The sequence below is a fragment of the Lissotriton vulgaris genome, chromosome 7 (genome assembly GCF_964263255.1).
Source record: "Lissotriton vulgaris chromosome 7, aLisVul1.2, whole genome shotgun sequence".
Taxonomy (NCBI): Eukaryota; Metazoa; Chordata; class Amphibia; order Caudata; family Salamandridae; genus Lissotriton; species Lissotriton vulgaris.
This window is the reverse complement of record NC_141695.1, coordinates 804,197,755-804,225,636: the sequence shown is the minus strand read 5'-3', so window position 1 is coordinate 804,225,636 and position 27,882 is coordinate 804,197,755. Positions and strand designations below refer to the sequence as shown.

At 47.2% G+C, this 27,882-nt stretch overlaps 1 protein-coding gene across 2 annotated transcripts in view; it reads left to right on the top strand.

The window, feature by feature from the left end:
* The first annotated feature begins 8,069 nt into the window (after positions 1-8,069).
* ENGASE (endo-beta-N-acetylglucosaminidase) overlaps positions 8,070-27,882 on the top strand; it is a 324,534-nt gene continuing 304,721 nt past the window's right edge. Inside the window, exon 1 of one of the 2 annotated variants that reach the window (XM_086931067.1) lies at positions 8,070-8,225. In XM_086931067.1, the coding sequence (XP_086787193.1) occupies positions 8,182-8,225 (44 nt within the window). In that variant the 5' untranslated portion in view covers positions 8,070-8,181. The remainder of the gene's footprint in view (positions 8,226-27,882) is intronic. The other variant, XM_086931068.1, reaches the window with a different exon arrangement.

The following is a 27,882-nucleotide window of genomic DNA, read 5'->3' as shown; positions in this document are numbered from 1 at the left end:
AGTCACTAGATGGTCTCTTTATCAGTGTGAGAATTAATTGAGTAACACTGAAAAGAAATCTTTTGCTTATTGTTTCTTGAAGCAAAACCACATCTGGTGCCTGGCGTTTAAGATACTGGAGAACCACACTGCATTTAATTTTGTCCCCCAACCCATTCACATTCCAACTCAAAAACGTCAGTTCCCTACCCCCCATCATCATTTGCAAAAAAAGACATGACAATCCTCTATCTGCTGCATGGTAAACAAGTTCAATATGCTGATGCCATAAACAATCCACCCAACTAGTAAAACAAACTTCCCTCCCCAACACCCCCCACCCCGCTGCCCTGCCCATTAGGCTTGGAACTGCCCATTGAAAAACGCAGAGTGCCTGTCGCCCTGAACATTCAAAAGAAAGAACACAAAAGTTTTTAGGGGGATAGATCATAGGAGCTCCGATCAGCACCCAAAAAGACATAGTAATAAGTCCGTGAAAAATACAGTTATGCAAACATTATATCACTCCCCCCAATGAATCCAAGGATCCCTCTCGTCCCACCCCCCCACGCCCCCCCACACCGCCGAAACACATGAACCCCCATTTAAGAAGGTTGAGCTTCTGAGTCACCATCTCCTTCACGGTCTGCTCGATCCAGGGGGTCCCGAACCTCAAGCCACTCCGATACTGTCTCCGGCTGATCAAAAAACCATGCCCTACCGTCCGCCTCAACTCTAAGATGGGCCGGAAACAACATGGAATACTTCATGCCTCTCTCCCGCAAGTCGTGCTTCACGGACAAGAAGGATTTATGTTGCTTCTGAACTCTTTCCGTGAAGTCAAGAAAGAAGGCAATGGTAGCGTTTTCATATTTAAGGGGAGGACTGGCCCTTGAACACTGAAGAATAGCGTGTCTGTCTCGGTAGTTGAGGACAAAGAAGTGTTTCTTAGTGGTACGAATTGCGAAAATGCACTAAGCGGTTCACTCATGTCAGGGTATTAATTTACACGGGGCCTGCGATGGTTCCTCAAACAACTTATCCTGCCACCTGCAAGGTTCTCCAGCTGCAGTGATTGATCCAATTTTTAGGCAGCTTTCTAATGGAAGTTACATTATGTTGAATGATCTCAGCTACTATGGCATGTTGCCAGGAACCCCCTATCTCGTAACTGTGTCAGCCAGGGTCACTTGCTGTATGCAAGTATTGTTTCCTAAAACTAAGACAGACGGGGAGTTGCCATTATGGCCTTCTTATCTTATCTTATATAAGTAGGAATTTATAAAGCGCTTGGTCACCCAGAGGTTTCATTGCGCTGATCAGGCAAAAGTCACACCAAAGGGAAGTTACCCAAGAGCTTGCTCATATAGCCAGGTTTTTAGCATTCTTCTGAACGCCAGAAGATTGTTGCTCATCCGGATTGGTAATGGTAGGGAATTCCCAAATTTTGGGGCGAGATAAGAGAACTTACACCCTCCCTGGCATCTGAGCTTGAAGGTAGGGATAGACAGGAGCTGAAGATAAGCGGATCGAAGGTTGCGGGGAGGTGCATGCCTAACTATTCGGCAGCTGATAAATTTTGGGCTAATGCCATGCAGGGCTTTCAAAATTATACATTCAGACTTAAAGGCGATGCGTTGAGCCATAGGAAGCCAATGAAGTTTATTCAACATAGGTCTAGCAGATAGCCATTTAGGTTGCTTGTGAATTAACCTAGCGGCCTGATTTTGTACCAGTTGGAGACGCTTGAGTAAGCCCAGAGTAAGGTCGAGATAGATGGAATTTGAAAAGTCTAGGCGTGACAGGACCAGGGCAATCACAACCTGTATCAGAGCAGAGTGGGTAAGCAGGTGGGCAATTTTCCTAATCCTGCGTAAGTGAAATAGACAGGATGAAACTACTGCACCCACTTGGCCTCTAAGAGAGAGGTCGGCGTTGATGATGACCCTTAGGCTTTTTACCGATGCGGAAGGGGAAGGGGAGGGACCCAATTCCGCCGGCCAATAGTGAGGGCCACAGGAGAGTTCGCTCATCCTGGGCAAGATTAGTTCAGTCTTGTCCAGGTTGAGTTTCAGATGGTTTTGGTCCATCCAGCTCTGAATATGGAGCATAGTAGTTTGGAATTGAAGAATGGAATCAGTGGAACTGTCCAGGGTAAAGACCAGCTGGAGATCATCCGCATAGTTGAAAGTGGTAACCACCATGTCCTGTAAAGAATGAATCAGAGGCCGAAGATACAGATTGAAGAGGAGAGGCGAGATGTACGAGCCCTGTGGGACTCCGCATGAGGTTGCCAATTTAGGAGCAGTGAAGGAAGTGAGACGAACAGCTTGGGTTCTGCCCTCGAGGAAGGATTTGATCCAGTTGTAGGCAGCGCCCAGGATGCCGGCCTGTTTGACACGGTCCAATAAGATTTTGTGGTCGACTTTGTCAAAATCGGCCGACAGATCTAATAACACTAACGCCTGGGCATCACCTTTGTCGGCATTGGCTCTCATGGCATCCAACATAGCCAGAATTACAGCCTCAGTGGAGTGGGCAGGCCTAAAACCTGACCTGATGTGGTTCTAGATATTCTGTCTGTTCTATGAAATTGGATAGGCTCTTAGTCACATAAGCCTCTAAGATCTTAGACAGAAAAGGGAGAAGAGAAATGGGCTGATAATTAGAGAGGTTCACAGGGTCAGCCCCCGGTTTTTTTAAGTAGGGGGACAATTATAGCATTCTTAAAGGCAGAAGGGACCCTGCCCTGCCTGAGTGACTCATTGAGGAAGGGTAACACACTGTGAGGTAAGTAAGAGAGGACGTCTCTCATGATGTGGGGGGACAGCAGTTGTTAGGGGAGCCGGATTTGACACGAGTCAATAGATCTGAGAAAGTCAAAGGACTGATGAGGGGAAAATGATCCAGGGTGGATGCGTTAATTATCGGGTTGTCCGGAGATTCTCTAAGCAATGTACTGGGGATACTAGCTTTGATGGTAGAGACCTTCTCCAGGAAAAAGTTGTTTTGGGAATCACATAGGTCTTGAGTGGGAGTTTGTTTGAGAAGGATCCTTTCGGAGTTACAAAGGTCGTTAACTATTGAGAAAGTTTCTTTCGACTTGTTCTGGGAATCTAATATTCTTTGTGAGAAGTAGGCTGCTTTGGCTCCCGAAATGGCAATGTTATATTCTTTACGGGCTAGAGAGAACTGGTGTTTATCTTCCGGGGAGTAGCGTGATCTCCATTTTCTTTCATTTTGGCGCAGCTCGAGTTTCTGTTTTTTTAGTTCAGCAGAACAAAGAGACGTATGATCTGCAAGTTGCAAGGACTTCTGCAGAGATACATGCGCTTTTATCGACCAACTGCCCTATACATTTCTCAGAAATGTTAGGTCGTATCTTAAACATGTCTGATACGAGTGGTATTGTACATGTATTTAAGATGATTTTTTCGGGACTGTTAGCACTCTTTTAAAGCAGTCCTAGGTATATTTCCAAGCTTCGTGCACTCTGTGTTTGGCGGCCTGCCTCTCGTTTTGGGATTAGTATCACGGATACTATTTTTGCTCATTCTGCTCCGATATGGCAAGCCAAGTCACCATCAACACCCAGATCACCTTGGAGAACACTCTCCTGGCAATGAAGTGTCATGAGCACATGATACAAATACTGGGATTGACTCGTTTAAGAGATTTGAATACCATGTGGTTTCTATCATTCCGACCAATCTGGCAAGATTGCATCCTACCTGTTCTACGATGCCTGCTACGTGCAGAAGAATGCGTGCTGGACATCTGTCTGACACGACCATCAGTGCTGCCAATGGAAGTTGATACTTTGCTTGAACCAGTAACGGATCATGCACTGTGTTGTCCCCAGTGGCTACCAATCCTGATGACAGCATTCGTTGAAATCTCACAGCCGCAAAATGTAGACGGTGAGATACCGTCTACTTCAAACATAGCTAACGCGTCTGGCGCTGACGGCCATGCTTCTGATCTATGTGCGGTTGATCTGCTTAACGAGGTAGTCCAACTTTCACCTACAATAGTAGACAAATTCTTTACAAGCCTAGAAAATTTCTTTTCTCCAAACAATGACACTGACTTTTGAAGTTAGCACACAATGTTCTGTGACTCTGAATTCGACCTTCTCTTTTGAAAACAAGCTTCTAACTTTGGAACTCTATTTTTCTATGATCAGATTTTTTTTCTCCAAATTTGTACTTTTTTTGGCACAAAGTAATCTGCTTAAAGTAGAACTATTCCTAGAGAACTAGAATTCTTTGAAAACTTCCGAGAGACAATATTTGACCTTGTCCACACTCAAACAATTTATATATTCTGTCATGGAATGGTCTTGACTTTTCTTCTGTATTTAGGAAGCCATTTCATAAATGTATTTTCATAATTCATTCAGATAGCGTTTTTCAAATGTCATCTCTATGCTTTGAGTGAAACATTTCCTTTAAATGCGTACAGCACAAATGCTCTTTTCACGTACACCCATTTTGAATGCATTTTTATGTATTTTGGGTGGGGTTTTAACACATCATATTTATATATGTTTTATATTTTTAGGACTTAGTAATGTCGTACATAATAAAGTGGAGTGGGTGTTGTGTGGCGTTTTAGGCTCCGAGTGAATTTTCCCGATTCATGCCCTTATATAGGCACAATTGACACTGCTCTAATATAGGCATAGAAATCAAGCCCTTACTTAGACATAACCGATGCAGACCAAATACAGGCATGGCTACTTCCACCCGTATCAAACGTCACAACTATTTCTTGGAAATCGACTTAAGCAGTCAGGGACCTTCCCTTGCTAGAATATTGATTTATCCAAGAACTCATGTACTTTGCAAAGAACGACTATTCCCTAGGGGTTCTTTCCTGGAGTTATTATGCCTGACTTTACGTCAAACTATGGCATTCCTAGACACCTTCAAGGTTTAAATATACCTTCACTTGCTCTAGCAAGACACGGTGGTTCGGAGCAGGTAGACTATCCACTTGCCCAACGCAGCTCGCTACAGCAAGTGCCGAAGGAAGCCGACCCTCCAGCTGACACACTAATCAAGAGGCTGCCTTTCTCTCGCCCAGAATCCAGCTCCAGTGTTTCCAAGCTCCCCTTGCGGGGTGTTGGGAAATCCAGTCCAGAGACTGAGATACCAGACCTCCTTCATTCTAAACTAAGGTATGGAGCTGATTAGAACCGAGAGAAATCTTGGATAAATTCTTGGCAAAGAAAACTAAAACGTATGCTACACAATACTTACTTCTTCAAGCGTACTAGACTTAGGTTAGGTACAATGGGGTAGGCGTATTTTAGAAGCACCAGTTGAGTATTTTTAGTCATTGTTATTTATGTATGTATTTACATATGGTTTAGAAACCATACAATGCTCTTACAGTATTATTTTATAATATTGTTCTCGCTGTATGCATTATACTTTGCAGTCTGCATTACGATTGTAGCAGTTCACTTTTCTTGCATGAGAAAGACTGTTCAATAAACCTTTTACTGAATACGCCCGTCTCTCTATTTCTCTGCAACTCTGTAGAAACGAAGCATGCACGAGTGACTAAGTGAAATACTTATCTATTGGTTCCGCGACTCTAGAGATACATTTCTTATTCTTGGGAAACAAAGTTGTCATGTTTATGCGGTTGACAGAAACTAATCCCTTCTTGTGAATTCGAGAAAGTTTCTAGTGACCTCTGAGCTAGCAGGCACTCACTATTAAGTTTAATATATTCGATAGAAACCTAGTCGACCTCAGTCCTACGTCTAATCTATAGGATATATTATTCCAATGTGCAGAGCCTATTGGGAATATAGGAACTACACTACATCAGATCTTATGTTCCCGCTCTCCCCCAGGGAAAAAAAACACCAGATTGAAATTCTGTCACTGGGCAGAGAGGCCCATTATCATTCTGTGTGATAATTAGGCCGACATACAAAATGATTATGGGCCTGATAGCAGTCTGTGCCGGGATGGGGAGGGCCTGCTGCAGACCACAGATCACAGCAGGAGCGTGAGCTGGCCCCTGCAGTGGGAGTTACAGGCTGCTTGCAGGGGGCAGCTCACGCCAATGTCTGAAATTACAGACAAAAGGCGTCCGTGGAAGAAACCCTTATAGACAACGGACAAGAGGCCCAAATTACGGCCAGCCTGTGAAATTTACGGACGGTTGGTCACCCTAGCTGTGTCATGTTGGCTGAGGATGACGAATCGTTGACACATAGACATAGTTATTATGCAGAAGATGGTAATCCTGCTGTGATTCTGAGAAACCTCATGCATAACAAATGAAGCTAGTTTTCTGGGAAAACCACACGACAACTATGAAGCACCAAACCTAGGTAAAAGGTCAACCCCAAAAAACGTTATCTTGTACAATGGCAGGGAAAATGTAGGTTGCTACCCAGGCCTATATAGGGTTACATTACAAAACATAACAGCATTGTGTCTCACGTGAGACAGTTTTAGTAGGGTGGGGGCAGAGTCTGGGCTCAAAATGATGGGTTTGCTGTGAACATCAGTGCTGGAATTCTGTTGGGATCCGGTGCTCTGTTACCGCAAATCAGTTTATATATTTGCTCCAATGCTTTCATAGTCAGCAGTCTTCTGGAGGATTTATTGTTGTATCCGCAGTTTCTTGGAGTCTTTCCAATCAAAAATCTTTTATATGTTGTGCGACCATTTTGCGGGGGGTATTCGTAATTCTTCTGGTTTTGTCTTTTGCTAGTGTCCGATTTCTAGATTCCAGCACTTTCTTGGGTGTTTTTATTCATTATTCAGTGACATTATGTAATGCTGTCTTCTCTAGCTCCTCTCGCTTCCCATAATGTTTTTTTCTTCTGCGCAGCGTTATTGTGGCGATTTCTTTATTTAATTTGGCATCCAGTTTTTTGCATCTTTGTGACCTCAGTTCATGTAGTCGCACATGCCAGAGTTTTCTGGGATTAGCTGTGCCAAAGAACGCTGTTATGTACCTCATGGTTTTAGATCTATGTCAGTGTTTATTTTCCTTCTTATTTTAAACAATTGGTTATTGGAGAAGTAACCTGTTTAAGCTTCTTTAATTCCACACAAAATAGTTGCCATTCCATGTTTCACTCACTAATAACATTCTAATCTATTCTGCATGAACTGGCCAAGGAAAACGACTCTTATTCCATGGAAAACTTGTGTCACTCCGTGTGGTGTCATTTGTGAAACATGCCAGAGTATTCGGGGAGAGCTGCGCCAAGGTTCATTGCTCTACGAGGTTTGACTATACATGACTTACATTTTCCTCTTTTATAATTGATTCATTTCCTGTTTTTTACGACCTTGGGGAATCCATTTGAAGTCATTATGTAGAGAACATGTCTCATTCCAGGTTTCTTAACTGGTTGAATGCCATCGTGCCAAAGCCACCTATATTTACAAAATGCGTCAGTGGTTTGTCTGTATGTCGCTTCATTTTCCTAATCAATTGGCGTTATATTGTTCCTGGCTTTATCCTCGAATTCCACCGTAATTTTATGTAATCATCTGTCACTCCAGGTTGTAGGGTCGGGCCACCGACGCTGGGTCCTTACACAGGTCACGTCACTTTCGAGACAGACTGACACAATGAGAACACAATACACGGAAGCACAATTCCAGTGTTCGTTGTTTTGCCCTTATACTCGCGTTCAACATTTCTTCTCTTTGTGTTACTCTCTTTTACAAATCTTTTTTGTAAGTTCCGAGTGGTGCCATGTGGAGGTGCGTGCAAGGAAGTAAGAGTATGACGAAGGTGCCCAGCTTAGCTGCGAAAACCCGAGGGACAAATTAGCATTTTTGCATTTAAGCACTTCTCGTCCGGCTCATCACTGAATCTATCGCGGAGCTCAGGAAGAAATGTGCAGGCTCTGCGCCGGGCCCGGGATCGACGTATGCGGGGGAGTACCATAGGGGAGGAGAGTGCCGGGTTGGGATGGGAGGGGCTGCCGGAAAAGGGCGTGTGCCAGCCCGTGGCGTGGCGAGGTTCATCCTTCGAGGGTAAGTGTGCAGCCCCTGGGAGGTGTGTTGCAGGGAGGGGTGTCTGCAGGCCGGCCCGGGGGTGGTGTCAGCAGTGCTAATGAAGGCGGGATAATGCAGCGGAACCAGCCCGGCTCTCTGCGTGTGACGGGTGAAGAGGCTGCAGCAGGAAGAGGAGGAGGCTGATCCGAGTCCAGGCATGGAGGGCAGAACGGAAGGACTGCTACCTGTGGAGGAGCGCAGGTCTGAGAGGGGGTGGAGAGTTGGGGGGAAGTGGGTGTGAAGTGGTTGTTTCTAGAAGTTATTTGTCCAGGGCGGGGCATCTTCCATGGTTCCAGCTTAGCCCCCTTAGGGTATGTTTTCGAGAAGCTCGCTCGACTCGCTCCGTTTCTCGCCTTCGTTCACACCCTCGAGCTTTCTCAGAGCAGCTCTTATTGGTCGCAGGGCAGAGTTGGTGGGCTTGTTACAGAGCACATTGCTCGTTGCATGCAACTTGTTTATATCCTAGTATGACAGCTCAGCGTGCTAGATGCAAATTAGTGTGAAGGTCGCTAGTTTCAATCTTGGTGCTATAGCTCAGTATGTTATGCGTCTGTTGCAAATCTCTGCGTGTAATAAGCAAGACCTACTATTCTACATTCGTACAGACCTTTAGCAATTAGACTCTTTCATATATTAGTTTATGTTACTGGTGGGCGAGCCAAGTAATTAATAAAGAGAGCGGAGTCAAGGGTCCGACTTAGCTCTAAGAGCCCGTGCACAAGCCAAGCCATGAAAATATTTAGCATGTAAACCAAGCAAAAAAAACATCATGTAAAAATAGGATCTAGTCTCTTCAAAATTCAGAAAAGTGCATTTTTTTTAACCTGCAGATGCAGTTCACCTTAGTGCATTAGATTATATCGTTTTATTTAGCGGTATGTACAATTTGCATGTGGCAGAGAGTCTTATTGTACACAGAACAATACCAGAGGTTTTTGTTAAGTGCACATCCTGAACTCGCATATTTGAAGATGCTGTCATATGTGATAATGAAAAAAAGAAGCCCAGAGGAATAAAACATTTGCCTAGGAAGTGTGGAAGCCTGGATTTATTGCCCGGCTTGTGGTTTCACATTGCACAGTTCATCTACTAGATGGGTATTTCTCTCTCTCTGTCTCTCATTTTATATGAAAGGTTAATGTTTGTGTTTAGTTCTTGTTGCAAGATGTTAGGTCATGGGTGGCAGGCAGAAGCCACATGAAAGCTTGTCTCGTTTTAGGATCGATGTTCCAAAAGGAGGTTGTGCAGAGTCAGGCATGTGGATGGTGCCTAACTCGAGCTTTCAGTGGCTCACCCACCTAGTTTATCTCTTGCGAAGCAGTGAAATGAGAAACAGACAGAGTACATCTTTGTTTTCCCTAATGGGTTGCAGAGTCTAGAGAGACGTGTGTTTTGTCTTTAGCTTGGCTGAATTTGACTTCAGAATCCTGCTGTCGGCTAGGCCTAAACTCGGTGACCGCTGGCATCTATGGGGAGAGGTGAAGCGGGCAAATGGGTGGTGGGTAAAAATAACAAGCATTTACAATGCAACGGTCTCGCCTTTGAAAAAGTTAGAGCTATTGGCATTGTAAATGACAACATTTTTATTTGTGTTGGTTTTGAAAACAGATGAATAAATGCCATTGTCATTTACAATGCCAATAGATTCATCTCTCGCAAATGCCACACACAAGCCCACACAGAATCCCACACACATACATACCTACAGAGCCATACACACACACAGCCACAGAAACACTCTCAGGCCTCCCACACATACCCCTAGTTTCCCCCATCTGTCTACCCACCTGCCCATGTTCTCTGGGTGGTCCATCTGTGAAGTAGATACGGGTGGATTTCCTCACTGACTAGAGGATGTTGTTGTGTGCTGTCTTGTGCTGTGGCCTCCAGAGTGCTTCAATGAAATCACTTACTTTCTTGGCATAATGGTTACATCCCACTTGCTCAGACTGTGCATGTCCTTTGAGAAGCAGGGGAGGGCGAGCGTGGGTTCACTGCAGTGCTGGGGTTTTACTCCAGATGTGTTGTAACCATGTTTGTGTTTTCCTTTTGTTGTAAATCGTAGCCATACACTGGCAGTATCAGCGCTATTCTTGCAGCACATGCCATTGGTCAGACCTGCAGGACCCCCTCTGCCGCCTCTGACACCACTATGGACCCCCGAACTGTGTAGTTGGTTGAATACAGTCGGTGCTGATGGGCGTTGCATAGGAACTACTTACACTAGTGCAAGGAAAGATAATGGGCGCATTTAACTCGGTCAGTTTAATGAAAGACAGAAAAAAAACGGGAATGAATAGGCCACTTTAACACACAGCCTCAGTTCCACTCCACCTGCTTCACTTACTATAGCTAGACCCTTGGGTGGTGGTGCAGACTGGCTTTAGTTCGGATTTTACAGTTACGTCAGCGGACTGTAAAACAGGATTTGTGGGTGATCAGGGGTAAACACACCTGCCTGCTGAGTGCTACGCCCACTATGCAGCCGTGCTGTGAGATGGGTTCTCTGTGTTGTAAACCATGTTTGTGTTTTCCTTTTGTTGTAAATCGTAGCCATACACTGGCAGTATCAGCGCTATTCTTACAGCACTTGCCATTGGTCAGACCTGCAGGACCCCCTCTGCCGCCTCTGACACAACTATGGACCCCCGAACTGTGTAGTTGGTTGAATACAGTCGGTGTTGATGGACGTTGCATAGTAACTACTTACACTAGTGCAAGGAAAGATAATGGGCGCATTTAACTCGGTCAGGTTAATGAAAGACAGAAAAAAAACGGGAATGAATAGGCCGCTTTCACACGCAGCCTCAGTGCCACTCCACCTGCTTCACTTACAATAGCTAGACCCTTGGGTGGTGGTGCAGACTGGCTTTAGTTCGGATTTTAGTTACGTCAGTGGACTGTAAAACAGGATTTGTGGGTGATCAGGGGTAAACACACCTGCCTGTTGAGTGCTCCGCCCACTATGCAGCCGTGCTGTGAGATGGATTATCGAGTGGAGGCAAAGTAAACAAGTCAGGTCCCAGGCTGGCAGCCAATCACAGCGCGGCCCGGGGAATGACTTCACGGGGGTGTCCCGGGCCGGCAGCCAATCGCAGCGCGGCCCGGGACACACGGCAACAAGGGGCGGGACTTAAAAAAGAGTCAGAAACGCCCACGATTCGCGTTCTGAACGGGAAAAAGTGATTGACAACGATGTCTTCCAAGGGCTAGCCTCCATTTATGGAGCTAGCCAATGGAAGAAGGGGCGGATTCAAGTCCCCCATACTGTTATAACATTAGATTTCGCTTGTGCGAAACGCTGCTTGTGCAGATTTCGACAGGCGAAACCTAAAATCTGCGACATGTCCGACCCCTTCCTTGATGCAGGTCTTCCTCCGGTAGCGCTATCCCTTGAGAAGTGCCTTAACCACTCCTGGCGCTGCTTTAATGCTGTGAGAGCCCCCTGACTGGAGGGAGCGACCTCCCAAGAACACTGGAGCCCTGCACTTATTCTATCCCACATGTTTTAAGAGAGCTGGGATAGAGGTTTCAAAGTGCGCATGTCTGGCTGGCCTTTGCAAGATGGTCAGCCAAAAAAACATGCACACGTTGAAAAGTGCTGAGGCAGTCCACCCTCCTGCTGTCACTTAGCTGCGGCTCTGCCCCCGTCCTGACATGAGTGTCAGGACGTGATTATATTGAAAAATAAAATGACCTTATTACCATTTTATTTTCCAATTCTGGGCCATTTTAACCAGTGGGCAATGCTCCTCTGATCAAATGGAGGAGCCGGCCCTGCCTAAACTCAGTCAAAAGGTACTACTTTTTATCTGTGAAGTGAGGCATTTGGAGCTGGATCCTGCCGGGGTAAGAGATTCCAGTTGAATGTCCACTACCATCGCATGCTGCTTTATTATGCTGCACTGCATATAATGGTCCTCATTACTAGTGGCCCAGAAAATGGCCCGGTTTTTTCCCAGCCCTGTGATTATGGATACTGGACGTATTTGTAACTCAAGGAGTGGTGAAAATCCAGGCTATCACAAGTTGAACCCTGGGTGTCCCCTTAGAAATCTATACTACTATTATAAAGAGAGAACTGTGTCCTTTGAGCCAGGTAAACTCGAAAATTACACCACCAATCCAAACACCCAAGACATCTTTGAAAACCTCAGGGCAAGCAGAAGGACATAGGCTATATAAAAGTAAAAAATATACGTTCTTTAAAAAGTAGTCCCTTGCAAGTAGCGCCGGCCGCGACATGCGTGATGACATCGGGAGTGCGGGGAGGAGCGGCGTTCAGGAGCAAGAGGAAGAGCGGCGTAAATGAGCGCGAGGAGGAGCTGCAGACAGGCGGGGAGGAGCGGCGAGCGGCGGACAAGCGGTGAGGAGCGGCGAGAAGCAGAGGAGCAGTGGAGCGGTAAACTCAGCAGCACGGGGAGGAGCGGCGGCTGAGGTAAGTGAAGCAGCCGCGGGTGCGCCCCGAGGGATGGGCGGGGGCCATGAGTGCTCGCAAGCCTTTTACTCAAAGTTGGGACGTCGGGGGAAACAGTGGACACGAGCGTGGGCAGAAGCGGCCAGGAGCAACAAAATCGGAGCAAGGAAACACTAAGTACGCTCTGCTGCTCCCGGCCGCTCTGCTGCGCCTCTCCTGCTGCGATGCTGCCCCCAGCCCCCTTCTGCCCTGGGCAACGCCGGGGCGGGCTGCTAGTAAAGAATTATTTGGAGAAACTGTATTTTTGGTCAGCTTTCTCTGGTAATTCTTTATTTCCCATTGGGATTTCACATAGTGATTTTGGTGGCTTTCTGTGTGAAAATAAACACATTTGCAGAAACACTGCAGAACACATAAGTAACTGCTGATATCGGCTCCATCAGAATTAAGAAGCAGCTCATAATGGGGTACAGTGAATGCTTGCTTCTTGGGGGTCAGTAACCTGCACCAGTACATGGGACAATTCGCCAGGGACTGCCCATGACACGGTTCCAGCATAAAAATAGCTTCTGGAACTGAAATTCAGCAAATCCCTGCTCAGTCCAAATACTCCAGTGATTGATGCTAAATTAATCAAAGGTTCCTTCAGTCGAACTGTGCACTATACATTAAGACCAACAGCAGCAGCGCTGGTGCAGTCTGAACCTGATGATATTTATATGTGTATGGGTGTACAGTTGACGAGCACGGATTGGGGAACTACCCAGGAGTGACGAACATCAATTCAGCGAGATTGCTCAGTGGCCAAATGCTCTGATTACGTACTAGCAGGGCCACTGTACGTATGTGGTTCTGCAGCTTAAAGCGGTTGTGCATATTTATGGATTTACCATGATTGTCTCTTGGTCCACCCTCTGCTGCAGAATGTGCATCTTTCAACAAAAGATAATGTTAGTAGGTCAGACTGACCAAGTGACTAAAAATGAAAGTGAGACACATTGGGCGGTACAGACTCTTTGTAAAGGTTTTTATATTTTTATTTGTTTTATTTATTAGCTTTTGTCAAAGAGAAGAACACGTAACAACAAGAAGGCTTTGTCATAGTGTAAAGCAAATGTTCAGATACTGGAATAGATTCAATATGTTTCTGCACGTAGTACAATCTTTTGATAGATTTACATTTTTGGTTGTGCAACAGTAAACCCCCCCCCCCCCCCCCCTTTGGCCCCCCCCACCCTCCTCAACTGTCATGCACAGGGCCATTATCAGAACCGTTATCCTCTCTCACGTTAGCCAATTGCCCTCAGTGCTGCCCCCTTCCAGCTATACCGGAGGTGCTCGCTCCGTCTCCATCTCCGCCGTCATCTCCCGGAGGTATACAGCAAAGGGTTTCCAGATGTCTCTAGATCTAACGCGCTCAGGCATTAGCACCCATTAACTACTGAGTTGCTCCTGGCAGTAGGCAGTGTCCCGCAGCCATGCAGCGCGCGTCTGCGCAGGCCGGCACCTCCAATGGACCGATCTCTGCGCATAGCCAGCACCAGCGATATAGCCATCAGCCTGCGCTGCACCACTATTCTCTTTTCAACATATCCCAACAGACAAGTCACTGGGTCCGGCTCAATAGGAGCCCCCACTATAGCCCCAATTGTCTCACACTCATCAGTCCAAAATGTAAACCCTGTCAGCAGCTCCAGGCCAGGCGCAGGAACAACGCATCTGGCGCCTTGAGGTTTCGCATAGTCCCATCTTATACATTTGCAGAGGAGTGCGGTACATTTTACTCAAATACTTAAAGTGGATCAGCACAACTTCTAGTTGGGAGATAGCCTCTCTGTCTGTCCACACTGCCTCCAGAAGCTCGGTGCCCAGTTCCTTCTCCCAACGCCTCCCTTGCCAGGGATGTTCCTTGTGTAGCGGAATTACCATGGAGTATAATCTGGTGACAAGGATTTTGGGGGTTGACCTGGTATATATGTGTTGTAGTGCCTTGAATGTGGGGGGATGTTCTGGAAAAGTAGCTTTCTGCTGGACACAAGCAGCTGGTAATAAAGTAGAGTGACATGGGCCGATGCACCGCGCATCGTTGGACTAGGCACGGAAGCCATAAATCTCCCCATCAAGAACAGATCCGTCACAGTCGTCAGACCCAATTCCGAGGCTGTGTCGGCCATCCCCTTATCTTGTTATGGAGGAAACATTGGGTTAATGGCCAGCGGGCCGACTGAGCGTGCAGTTTCGCAATGCAGGCGCAACGTTGGAGTACCTCCCAAGCTCACCGCATGCATTCAACCAGGTCTATTTCCCCACAAGGTGCTCTACATTTATCAAATACCACATTCGAAAGCGGCAGTGGCTCCACTCTCTCCACCGCCACATGTGGTTGGAATGGAGTGGGGTGCAACCAGTGGTGGAGGTAGCTGGCTTGCGCACATAGGGCATACACCTGCAGGTCCGGGGCTCCCATTCCGCTTTTCACCAATGGACGAGTTAGTGTCTCATATTTAATCCTAGGTTGGCTGCCCACCCAAACTAGCTCTACCAGCCCAGGACGTTGTCTTTTGAAGAAATGTGCTGTGAGGGGGGATCGGGACAATAAAAAAAATATACAAATTTAGGCGAAACAATCGTCTTTTCTATTGCCACACGGCCCGCCGGAGACCGCGGCAGTCCCCTCCATACCTGCATCCGCGACTCAAACCATTCGGCGGCGCAAACAAAATTTGTCCTCCAAACCTCGTCCACGTCTCAGCTTATCCAAATCCCTAAGAATTTAGTAGGTTCGGCGGCCCATCTATAGGGATGGTCCGTGGGGCAGGGGGTGGTAGTCATTCAGCAGGAAAAGAACCAACTTGCTCCAATTGATCTACACTCCAGAATGCCCTCCAAATTGTATAACCTCAAACCTCATTGGGGATATGTTAGTGCTAGGGTCTCTGTTGTACATCGTGATGTCATCCGCATAGAGCAAAACAACCAGGCCCTTGGTGGTAAATCTGATCCCACGCTCCGCAAGGTGTTGCCGCAGCCTAGCAGCCAGAGGCTCCATGGCCATGGCAAACAGGAGCGTGGATAAAGGGCAGCCCGGCCTGGCCCCCCCTCCCTGGTTATTACAAAACTCTCTGAGATCTGCCCATTGAGAGACACCCGAACCATCGGGAGGGTGTAAAGCAGACTTATCTTTTTTTATAAAAGCAGGGTTAAACCCCAGTCTATCTAGTAGTGTGAACCTGTATTGCCACTCCAGCGCGTCAAATGCCTTTGTAGAGTCAAGTAGCGCTGCCACTGCCCTCAGAGGGCTGAGATAGTGCAATACAGAGAATATGGTAAATTATGTGATGTCTCACTCCCCGGAATGAAGCCCGACTGGTCCGGACGAGCTATCAAGGGCATGAGTGGCTGCATTCGGTTAGCCAAAAGTTTTGCATAGATTTTCGCGTTATTGTTTATTAGAGACAGAGGCCGGTGCGAGTCGTCCGGCTCCAGAATTGTAACAATTGGCACTTCACGGAGCGATGGCAGAAGTAAGCCCACCTCCAGAGATTCATGGAACATTTCTATGAGGTGATGAATGAGCAAGTCTGCATATTCCTTATAAAAGACAGGGGTAAGCCCGTCAAGGCCTGGCGCCGAAGCAGATATAACCTCTGCGACCTCCTCTGGTGTGATCGGATCATCTAGATACTCCAGATGGCTCGCACCAAGCCTCAGAAGCTCAATAGTGTCGAGGTAGGCCAGCAGTTCAAACTCTCCTACAGTGCCTCCAGATATGTATAGAGTTTTTATAAAAGGAAGACCTCACTTCCAGCAGGGCATGGGATGTACACCAAGTGACCATCACTGTCATAACTCGGTGAAATAGGAAGCGGCATGCGGTTTGCGCAGCATCTCTGCCAAAGTCATCCCGGGTCTGTCGCCCTCCCCGTATCGTCGCGCCGTTGCCTCCTTCCCCAAGGTACTTCAGCTTCCTCCATGTATTCAGACAGTTTTCTACGAAAATCCGACAGAGTTGTTGGGTTGGGTTCAGCGTCCAGCTCCCTTTCTAGTTGCGCAATTTCAGCGTCTATTCTGCTTAGTGTACCTCTGATCACCTTCAGCACCCCAGCTTGCTTCGCAATAAATTCAACATAAACCACCACCTTAAAGGCGTCCCCTAAAGCATGGAGGGCGAGTCCACCGAGCCCTCATTATGAGCAAAATAGTCAGAGCTGTGCAAATCTCTGCATGGAATGCAGCGTCACACATCGAGTGGGAGGGGAGACGTTGCGTAAATGCGCTCTGCGTGACCTGCGGGATTGTTAGAATCAGGCGCACAGGGGAATGATCAAAAAGTGTCCGAGGTAGGTGGTCAACCGCCGTCGCCCAAGTTGCAGCGTCTTCCATCGGGAGCCAATAGTCTATTCGCGACCAGGACCATGGTACTTGGAGCTACAGGTGCCACTCCGCTGTCCAATATGCAAGCGTCTCCATATGTCTACCAATTAATTATCTTCTTTTATAGTATTCATAGGGCCTGCTGCCTGCGGTTGGTGCTGTCTAGCCCCAGAGTGGTCAAACTGGTAATTTATCAAAATGTTAAAATCCCCGCCCCCACCGCACAGTCCCAGGGGCCATGCCTGCCACCAACCTCCATATCGGCAGGACAAAACTAGGGTCATCCTGGTTGGGACCTTATACTGCTGCTAATATAAGTGGCCTCTGATGTAGTCTTCCCACTATTATTACATACCTCCCTTCTTTATCAATCTCTACTTGTGTGGGGGTACATAATAGACCTTTTTAAAATAACACTAGAACCCCCTTGCTGTAGCTGGAATATGCCGCTAAGTGGGTCTCCCTCCCCCCACCATCGGGCACGCAGCTGAGACGCAGTGTCCCTAGTCAGGTGAGTTTCTTGCATTCTACTGATATCCACTCCCTGTCGCACTAGGTATGCATGAACCAGTCTGGCCTTTCGGCAATCATAAAGTCCACGGACATTCCAAGTCACGCAGATTACCTTAGCCATACTGTACCCACTGCAGTAAAACCATGAAGTGGCAGGCGCTCCTAGAGGACGCTGCTTATGGGACTCAGGAATAGGGGCAAGCAACTGCACCACATTTCTCAGCATGAACATTCCAGCCACATTTGCAGAAATCCTATATTTCAAGCCTTGCAACATAAAAACAATCCTCATAACCTTCCCATCGTCGAGAGAAAACAGAACAGTAAAACAGTGTTACCCATATGGAGCACTCCTGCTCCCACTCCACCCTCCCAAACCAACCCCCCAATAAGGTTTGTGATAAGCCACCCACCCACCAACCTACTGCCAACATAGGAAAGGAACAAGGTAATTATCCTAAGGTGGCCTGGTTCCACTTGGCTTTCACCCCTGCTACAAGACAGGGTGGCTAAGCCACGTTAGCAGCCGGACAATTTTACAGCAAAGTCTTCTTTAGCGTAAAGGCAGCCCGCACTACCAGAGTCACATCCTTAACCCAAAAACGTCTCCGCTACCCAGACTCCTTTAGCACTCTCAGTGGTTTTGGATGTGTTTCTTTGTTGCACCTCAAGTTTCTTTGCGAATGTCAGTGCGACCTTTGGGTCACTGAAGAACTGTGTCTGCATACTTCTCTTTATCCTTAGCTTGGCAGGATCGACCAGGGCATACTGCACGTCCTGTTTCTGGCCTGCACCGCCAGAGTAAAGTCCGCATAAAACGCCAGCACGTTCCCCTGGTGCCGCACTTCGCACGCAATACAGCATCGCGGTCACTGTTATTCAGAAACTTGGCGATGATCGGGCAAGCTGGCGTGCCGGCGGGGGGTGCAGTTACAGAGATCTGTGTGCCCTTCCCACTATAAACACCTTGGAGAGTACATTGCCAAATATTTCCTGCAGAAGAGTTTCAACATAGTCTTCCATCCTTGTGATATTGGTGGATTCAGGAAGGGCTGTAATACGGAGGTTGCTCCTCCTAGAGCGTAACTCCAAATCTTCATTCTTTGCCTTAATCAGTTCCAACACCATGTCCATTTGAAGGAACTTTTGTTTGTCCGCTGCTGCCGTGTCCTCAACATCAGACACTCTCTCCTCAAGCTGCGCTATTGTTGTATCCTGAATATCTACCCTGGATTTTAAATTGTCTAGGCGAGCAGACAATTTGTCAAGGTTGGAGTCTATAGTGCTAAGACTGGTTTTAACTTCCAACAGTAGCATCTTCAAGTTGTCGTCCCCTGCTGCTCCAGCGTCAGTTCGGGAGGACTGTTCACCCGCCTCCTGGACAGGCTCCTCCTGTCGAGTTTGTCTCCTGTTGTCGAATGTTAGCTTGGTTTGCTTAGTGTCCGCCTTGCCCATGATGTCCGCCCAGTGAGGGGGGGTGGCAAAATATGAAACACTGAATGACCCTTGGTAGGTGTTTCTTTTCAGTCAGTTGTATAACTCAGAGCCCAGGCTTGGACAGATCCCCCAAACGTTTTACCTCCGTCTGGTCTTCGCTCGTTCCCACACTGCAAAGGTGCCTCTCCTCACCACCTCTCCCTGCAACAAGGTACTGCTCGCCACTCATGTGCTCCTGGGTGTCACTGGAAGCAGTGTCCGCCAGTTTCCAAAGCATAGCACCCTGTCCACTCCAGCCAGTCAACCCAAATAACTTTGACTCGGGGGGCAGGAAGCGAGGCTGCAGAACAAACGCAAGCACTCCTCAATGCGGTCTCTGCATCAGCCTCACTCCAGCAGGCGCCGCCTGCCACCGAGAGCCCCTTCTCCAGGTCGTTGCTCACCACCAGGAACAGGCAAGGGTCTCCAGCCTGTTCTAACGCTGATGCCTCAGTCGCGCTCCGCAATCTCCGCAGTGCAGCCAGTCAGATCTCCATCCATAGGTGGGGAGGGAGTGCCAGTGTCCGCTCCTTACAGCCGCCGCTCGTACCGCGGCTACGGCTGTGATGTGGTAGACCTCACCGAGGTCTGGTCTTTCATGCAATTAATGTGGCCCTCTTCTCTGCTCCAGCATCAAGTACAGGCCATACCCCGTCCCCAACAGCAGCTTCCCCACCACACGTTCCGCTCTCTGCGGCACACTTCGCAGGCCCGTGTACAGCTCTCCAGGCGCTCACTGCAGGGCAGTCCACACAGAGGAGGCACTTCGAGCAGGGATGCTAGGAGGGTGCAGCACCCCCGTCACAGGCCTTGTGGACACAACAGTGGTCCGGAATAGGAGCTCCCGTCACCAGGTCGTGCCTGCCCAGCCACGTAGTACAACACTTGTGCCACATCTCCGCCGTCAGCCTCCTCCGATCACAGCCACTCCACTTAATTGGGCCTTTCGCCACGCGCCCGCCGCGGTCGCCATGCTCTCCCCGCAACCTCGGCTCCACCTGCCTTAGGAGAGCCGCTTCACAGCGGTGCGAGTGCCGGCTCAAAGTCTTCCCTTTGATTTTTCCCTCAGACCAGTACTTTACACTCGCAGGCTCTGCCATATTGCGCATATGCCACTGCACCACACGGGGAGAGTTCAGTCCTCTACGATACAGCTTCTCGGGAAATGTTGCACTCTCCACGTTCCCCAGGGTGCGGGCGTCGTGCTACTCGGTCGGCGGGGGCGGGGGATCCGAAAGAGCCCCCAGTCCACAGGATGATGACAGATTATTGGCTTGGCCGGCAAAGGCCACTCGGGGTGCAGCCATCTTGCGGCCGGCTAAACCACGCTTCCCGACCCTTTGTAAAGGTTAGTTGGTGACCTTTAAGTTGCAGTCAATAAGTGGCAGCTCTACAAATATTACGGAGAGAATATGTACTAGCCCCCCCCTATCCCCTGCCATACCCCTGCTCAGCCCTAGCCCAGGATGCTGTTTTCCTCAGGTGAGTGCATGACTGGCCAGAGGAGGGGAAACATAATACCTTATTCTAATAATTGTGGGTGCTCCCAATATCCAGCCATCTGGTCGGGGTGAATCAGTCTTCACTGTTATGAAGGATTGAAGAAGAAGGGAGGTATATGTGCATTGCCGTTGGAACATTCAGTAGTTGAAGTGGCTACACCCCTGATGCATGTGAAAGGTAAAAGGCAAATACAATAGATTGTTACTGATGATTAATAGCACTCACATTGGGCACCAGCCTAGAGCGTAAACACCCTTTGCGGGAAAAAAACACAGGTAGAGCGCTCTAGAGCAAAAGGACCCCAATTCAGCAAGTCTGCATATTGAGGTAATTGCATTCAGGGATAAATATTATAAAGCTCCCCAATGGTAAAAACAAACATATTTGTAGAAAGGGTAACATTAAAGGTAAGACGCATGCTGGAACAAGAGTTCTAAGAGGTGAAGTTGTGATTCAGGAGCTTGAAAGGCTCCCAGCTCTCCCCATGGATCTATTAAAACATAACCATTGCACAGCTATTGTCAATATTGAGAGACTATTATTGAATCAGTCCTGTCGAAAGTTTAGAATAAAATGGTTCTCACAATCTTTAGATGAGGACCATCTCCCTTGACACCAAGATTGGAAATAGGATCAGTGATGGCCATGAGAATCTGTCTTAGAATGTCTCCAGGAGGCCTCGGTAGAAGTAACAATGAACCAGAGAGGGCTTCCGGGCTATTTGGAGTTTAGTGGATATCTGCAAAAGGTGCCCTATTTAGAGTGCCCTAAATTGGGCCGACGAGACATTCATCACAGAGTAAACTAGGGAATACACTCTCAATAGGGTGGACAGGAAATCAGCAGATTTTTTGTAATGTCTGCCAAACTCTGAATATTATCTACCGCCAAGTTGCCGAAGACCATCCTGAATTCCAGGGGAGACTACAAGACAACAGCAGAACAAGGGGATACATCTAGCAAGGCGACCGGTGGGCTAAAAAATCATCCTCACCAAGTTCCCTCAAACCTAAACATTATTTTGTAGACTAGGATATTGTCCATAGTCACTAATAAGTCTACTAAGCAAACCTTTTGTTGAGGGAGTCAAAGATTAAGAGGGAGAGCTGGAATGTCTAAGAGGACGGGAACACCCTAACTATTCAATCTGCCAGCTTTTTTTTTTAGTTTAAATTAAGCATATACTTAGGATACAACACATTCATCATACTCATTTCAATAATAATAATAAGTCTTTAATATGTCTACAAAGTGCAGCTGTGCATAAGTGGAATAGCACGGTATACTTTCAATAAAGTGCATGTGTGCGAAGTTTAGCAGCCTTCCGTTCAATTCATTAGATCCTTAATATGTCCAGACAGTGCAAAGGTACTGAAAGGGATATAGTAAAATATACTCTCAATAAAGTGCAAGATTTAACAGCTAATCATTGAAAGCCATTCAAAATACCATCCCTCAAAAAAAGAAAGTGCAGCTGTGCTTTGTTTAGCTGCAAACCTTAAAGTACATCTCAACAGCTTTCATTCTTGATCTCCTCAATAGACCATCGTTTTAATAGTAAATTTTCCAAACATTGATCTAATATGGAGATTTCAATATTTCTATATACTATGTTACTTATTAACTCATTGGGGATATCAAATACTACTAGGCGATGTCCTACCCTATTTGTTTCCAATCTCCTTCATAAAATGCCAGGAGGCGCTGAATCTTTTGAGACCACCAACCCTTTTTGCACATGCCGCCTCAGACTTTTTAGTTCAACTCATTTTGCTGTACAATTCCTGATAGGTTGGTTCTCTATTTGTTTTCCAATCCTGCAAAATCAAAGAATGGGAAACTAAAGAGATAATAGTAATAAATACATCCGCCCCATGTCTCCGTGCTTGATTTTGCCTTCGTCTACAGAACCCCAGGAGTGCCACACCTACTCAGGTTCCATCCGTCTGTTTAACCCCATGTTTAAGGCATTAAATACTTGTTCCCAGAACGGTGCAATCCCAGGACAGGTACAAACTTATGTAACCAAACACCCCCACCCCCTAATTGCTTACAGCAAAAGCAGCAATCTTCCAACTCCTGATTCATTTTTTTAGAGGGCTTAGGAGTATGAAATGCCATCCATCGAGCTAAAAAGGACATTCTCTTTGGCGGCTCTTAAGTCCTTATTTCCTAGTTTTGAAATTACCTGCCATTCAGCTTCAGAAAAAGTACCCTGGGTTGTCAGTTTGATATTTTCTAAGAACCGTTTCTTCAAATAGCACTGCCCAGGACTCCGTAGTAGCCTATACCAATTTCCTATCCCTCATCTTTGTCCTAAACATGGTCATTCATTCATTATTGGTGAAGAGATGGAACTCATTTGAATATTACATTTTCTTACGAAGTGTACGATTTGCAGGTACCCAAAGTGAAAAAGCTTGCCGCGATCTCCGCATCGTGCTTCAAGATTCTGCCAAGAAATACAGTTCACTCCATCAAAAAAATTCTTTAAATGCATTTGCATAACAATACCCCATATGGCTATTTGGTATTTGCAGACACAGCCTCCTTCATTCATTTAGCTGCAAATACCCATACCCTTCAGATTGTCCCTTTAGAGGCATAAAATGCTTGAAGTCTCCAGCTTGCGTGTTTTGTATCTTTCCTTTTATGGCAATATTTCTGTATTTTTAAATAACATTAACTGTCATTTCACCTCCTGCACCATCTTCTCTATAAAAAATGTATCCTGAGATCCCTTAGCATCTATAATCCAAACTATCCTATCTACAAGTGCTGCTTCCTAATATGTATACATATTGGGCAATGCAAATAAACGCCCCCCCCCCACCCCCGGCAAACATCCTTCCGAAGCACTGGAAATTTAAATCTTGGAGCCTTTTTATTCCAAATAAAACACCTATAAAGTACATCCAATTCCTTAAAATACACCCTAATAATTTTTATTGTATATTGTTCAAAACAAAAATCGACAACGGTAGGCTAGACATTTTTATCAGAGCTATGAGCCTTATCAACAGAAGCGGGAGAAATGGCCATCTATCAAATAAATCTTTGATCTTTTTCATCAACATTTCCTAGTTCAATCTATAGAGTTCTGCAAATTGATTAGTTACTTTTATCCTTAAATAACGAATTGGTTCCCTATTAGCAGCCTGCTGCTTGAGATTGAAAGGGAGTATCTTGAGAGAGGCATTAAATAAAAGCAATTCTGGTTTTCTTTGATTTTTGTATCCCCAATTGCTTGAAACCTGTCCAATTCTGACAGTATTTCTTTAATATTTTGTCCTTCTGGCCTGAGGTATAGTATTATATTGTCCGCAAATAGTTTAAGCATGGATATTCCAGCAATCAGTGCCACAATACCCATATTATCCCTGATGCTAATGGCCAAAGTTTTGATAAAAAATTTAAATAATACAGGAGAAAGGGGACAACCCTGACAAGTTCTCTTGTTAATTTACAAGACCCATTTACATGTGCTCCGTGATATACCCCGTGAAGCATTTTAATAAACTGAAGAGGGAAGCCAAACTTCTCAAGGCCGAAGAAAAGAGCATCCCAATTAACTAGATCAAATGTTTTTTCTGCATCTGCCATCATTATGACTGCTGGCGTCTGGTTAATATTAAAAAAAACGAGTGCTTGGATTTAGAAACATGTGTTGGATAACATCATCCTATCCGCAATAAATCCTGTCCGATCCATATGAATTATCTTCTTAGTTAATGGGGGTCACACGATTAGCCCAAAATGTCATTAACATTTTGCAATCTGCATTTAATAAACCTATCGGCCCATATGAATTGGCATCTCTAGGGTTCTTGCCCCTTTTTTTTAAACCTGGCATCATTGGCGTGAGTCTCCCTTCCTTTTTGACGGATTGCCTCCTCTTTTTTTATATGTTTTTGCTGGATTTATGCTTTGGGCACTGTGCCACTGCTGATCAGTGCCACAGTGCAAGTGCACACTACATTAAATGAATGTACTATTTGGTTATTCCATGATTGGGTTATTGGTTTATCTGTCAGCCCCTAGTACAGTGCACCATGTGTGCCCAGCGCTTGTAAATCAAATGCTAATGGTGGGCTTGCAGCACCGGTTGTGCCACCCACAGAAGCAGCTTGTAAAATGTGTCTCAGACCTGCCATTGCAAGGCCTGTGTGCAGTTTAGCACTGCCATGTCGACTTGGCCAAGTGCACCCACTTGCCAGTCACTAAATCTTCCCTTTGCTTCATATTAGACCCACCTATGGTAGGCCCAAGGGCAGGGTGCCTTGTAAGTATGTGTGTAGTATTGTGTGTAGCATGTTCTAATAGTGAATTACAGCAATTTTTGTTTTTCACTATTGAAGGCTACCTGTTCTCCATAGGCCAGAATGGCAGTTGGATTATTACATTCTTATAATCCTAACTGACTCTGGGACCATGGTAGAAACTCGAATTTGTCTTTTCATCCAATCTCGTTCCAGGGTCAGTCCCCGGTTCTATACCAAGACCTGGCACTGATTACACTCCAGAGACTTAGACAATTCCGCCTTGTCACTGAACATCTACGGCAACGAGAGATCTTGTACTCCTGGGGACATCCCTTCCTTCTTATCTTCCCTTTCAATGGAATGCTACACCAGATGCGCTCTCTAACTGAGGCTTGACGCCTGATGGGCCTGACCCCACCGAGCGGAAAGGACGACGCCAATGGCCTGAGCGTGAACCCAGATATCTCTCCGTCGGGCTGGCAGCGAGAAACAAGGAGAAGCCGCTCTTGAAGGCCACCTGCTTCTGAAATTGTCCAGAGTCAACGGGATGCACTGGCTATGGCCACGGAGGCCATAGCGGGTGAGGGCACGGAGACCAAATAGCGGCCCACGCACTTGCTGCACTCTGGATCCCACTGGTCGCTTCTTTGCTGTTTTCGGGCGGGAGTGGGGTTGTTGTTTTTCCGTTGCTAATACCATGGACCCTCCACGGTTGCAACTCCGGTCGTCTTGGGATGACAGACTTTTTACAGGGACTGTTGTGGTTTGCACTGATTTGGGGATAGGGAGGGTTAGGGAGGTTTCTTGGGGTGTGGGGGGGGGGTTGGGGTTTTCGCTTTGGTTTTCCCTTTTTGTAGTTGGTTGGGTGGGTTCCCCTGTCCACATCTTCCTTTCCTGCTAGGGTATACCGTCCCTGGGATGCTACCGCCCTCTTCCTCTTGCCTTCATCCATGCCTGCGTGTGGGACTACCGAGCTAGCTTCCCCATGACTCCGACACTAGATGATGCACCAAAGGCTTAAGATTTTGACCCTCAATGTCCAGGGCCTAAATAACCCCATCAAACGGCGGGCAATCCTATCCTTTTTGGAGCACTCTGCTGCTGACATTTGCCTCCTGCAGGAGACCCATCTGCTACGCAAGGATCACCACAGGATGAAATCCCGCGCTTTCCATATTCAGCTATTCTCCTCCCTCCCCACTAAGTCAACGGGGGAGGCGATACTGGTTTCCCGATCATTCCACGGCAGGGTGGTCCAGAGGGAGGCTGAGATCAAGGGCCGCCTACTTACGTATCGATTCCTGGTGGCAGGTCAGTCTCTTATCATAGGCTCAGTGTACGCTCCTAACGATGGTCAAGATAGCTTTCTACACAAAGCACTCACTGACGCCACAGCCAACTCTGAGAGACAGATACTGTTGGGAGGCGACCTGAACCTTGTCTTTCACAATCTGACCGACCGCTCCTGCCAACGCACTAGTCCAGTGGGGGCCCTCTCTAGGTCAGGTCTAGCACGCCTTCAAGAGCTAGGTCTAGTTGACTTATGGCGACATTTCAACCCCCATAATCGGTCATACACCTATTACTTAGCGGCCCACAAGACATACTTCGGACTAGACTACTTCCTGTGCTCCTCTTCATTGCTGGCGATGGCTACGGAAGCTGATATTCTCACTGCGTCTCTATCAGACCATTCCCCGGTCACTGCCTCCTTTTGACTTCCTCCTACTCCCGACACCACAACGGCACTGGCGCCTTCGTGATTCACTATTAAGCCAGGCCTCCGCTGTGAGCCAAATTAAGACCTCTATCACGCAATATCTAGCCCTCAATGCCAACTCGGATACTTCCCTGGTGACACAGTGAACTGCCCTTAAAGCCGTCCTGCGGGAAAGAGTTCATCGCTGTGTCCGTTGCCAACAATAAAGAGCGGGCTCGGAAGCGATCTGAACTCGCACATCGGGTAGCAGAGCTGGAGCAGATGCACCATCGCACGGGGGCTGGCAGGGCATGGCGTCAACTTTGCACGGAGCGGAAACAACTGGCTGTGCTCAAGGCAAAGCAGAATATGCAGCCCTTCGCTTACACCATTCTTATTACACGGGGGTAACGGGTGCGGCTGCCTCCTAGCCCATAAGCTTCATGAACAACGACAGAGCCGTGGGGTGCAATCCATTCGTACAGCTGAAGGCGATCTCGTTTCTGATGACGTGGCTATAGCGGCAGCCTTCTGAGACTTCTATGCTAAGCTTTATGCGTGTGACTCCCTCGACGCGCTCCATGGTCTGATTACCTGGACGGTGCGCTGCTTTCTCCACTGAACCCAGCTCAAGCTGCGCACTTGGATAGGGAGATTGGGCTATAGGAGGTCATCGCGGCCATCTCGTGCCTCCAACTCGGGAAGTCCCCTTGCCCTGATGGCTACTCGGCAGCCTTTTATAAGACCTTCTGTAACCTGGTGCCCCCCTTCTATGGGATCTTTTTAAATCATTCGCCCAGCCCGGGGCTATCCCAGAGGAAATGCTGGAGGCCTCAATCACTGTCATTCCGAAGCCTGGGAAAGATGTGAGTAGCTGCAGTGCGTACAGGCCCATTTCCCTTCTTAATATTGACAACAAATTGTACACAAGTATTCTGGTGACGCTGTTGGCTCCGTACATGCCGCAACTGGTAGAGCCGGATCAGGCTGGTTTTATCTTGCAGAGACAAACCAGTGATAACACAAAAAGGGTACTACATCTTATAGAAGCGGTGTCGCGGAATCAGAGACTGTATGTTGCTGGCCATAGATGCAGAAAAGGCCTTCGATAAGGTCTGTTGGCCCTTATTTGGAGCAAGTCTTACAGCGTTTCGGCTTAGGGGAGGTTTTGTGCACGTGCATTCTTAATTATCGTTCGCCCTGCGCCACGGTGCGAGTTAACGGTCAGACGTCCCCTCCCTTCACTTTGGTAGGGCTACCCGACAGGGATGCTACCTTTCCCCCGTTTTATTTGCGCTCTATATGTAGCCACTTGCCCAGAGAATTCGACACCATGCCCTCATTGCAGGGATTAGATTCTGGGGGGATGTTCATAAGATCAGCCTATACGCAGATGATATTTTGCTCTCCCTCACTGATCACGACCAGACTCTTCGGGCCCTCTTTATTGAATTGCATAACTTCGCTCAGGCTTCTGGGTTTAAGATCAATGCGGACAAATCAGTCGCCCTCAATATCTCTCGGTCTGAGTCGACTCTTGCCCATATACAAGAGGAGCACCCTGTTCTATGGTCCGACACCACGGTTTCTTATCTGGGAGTGCTATCCCCTCCA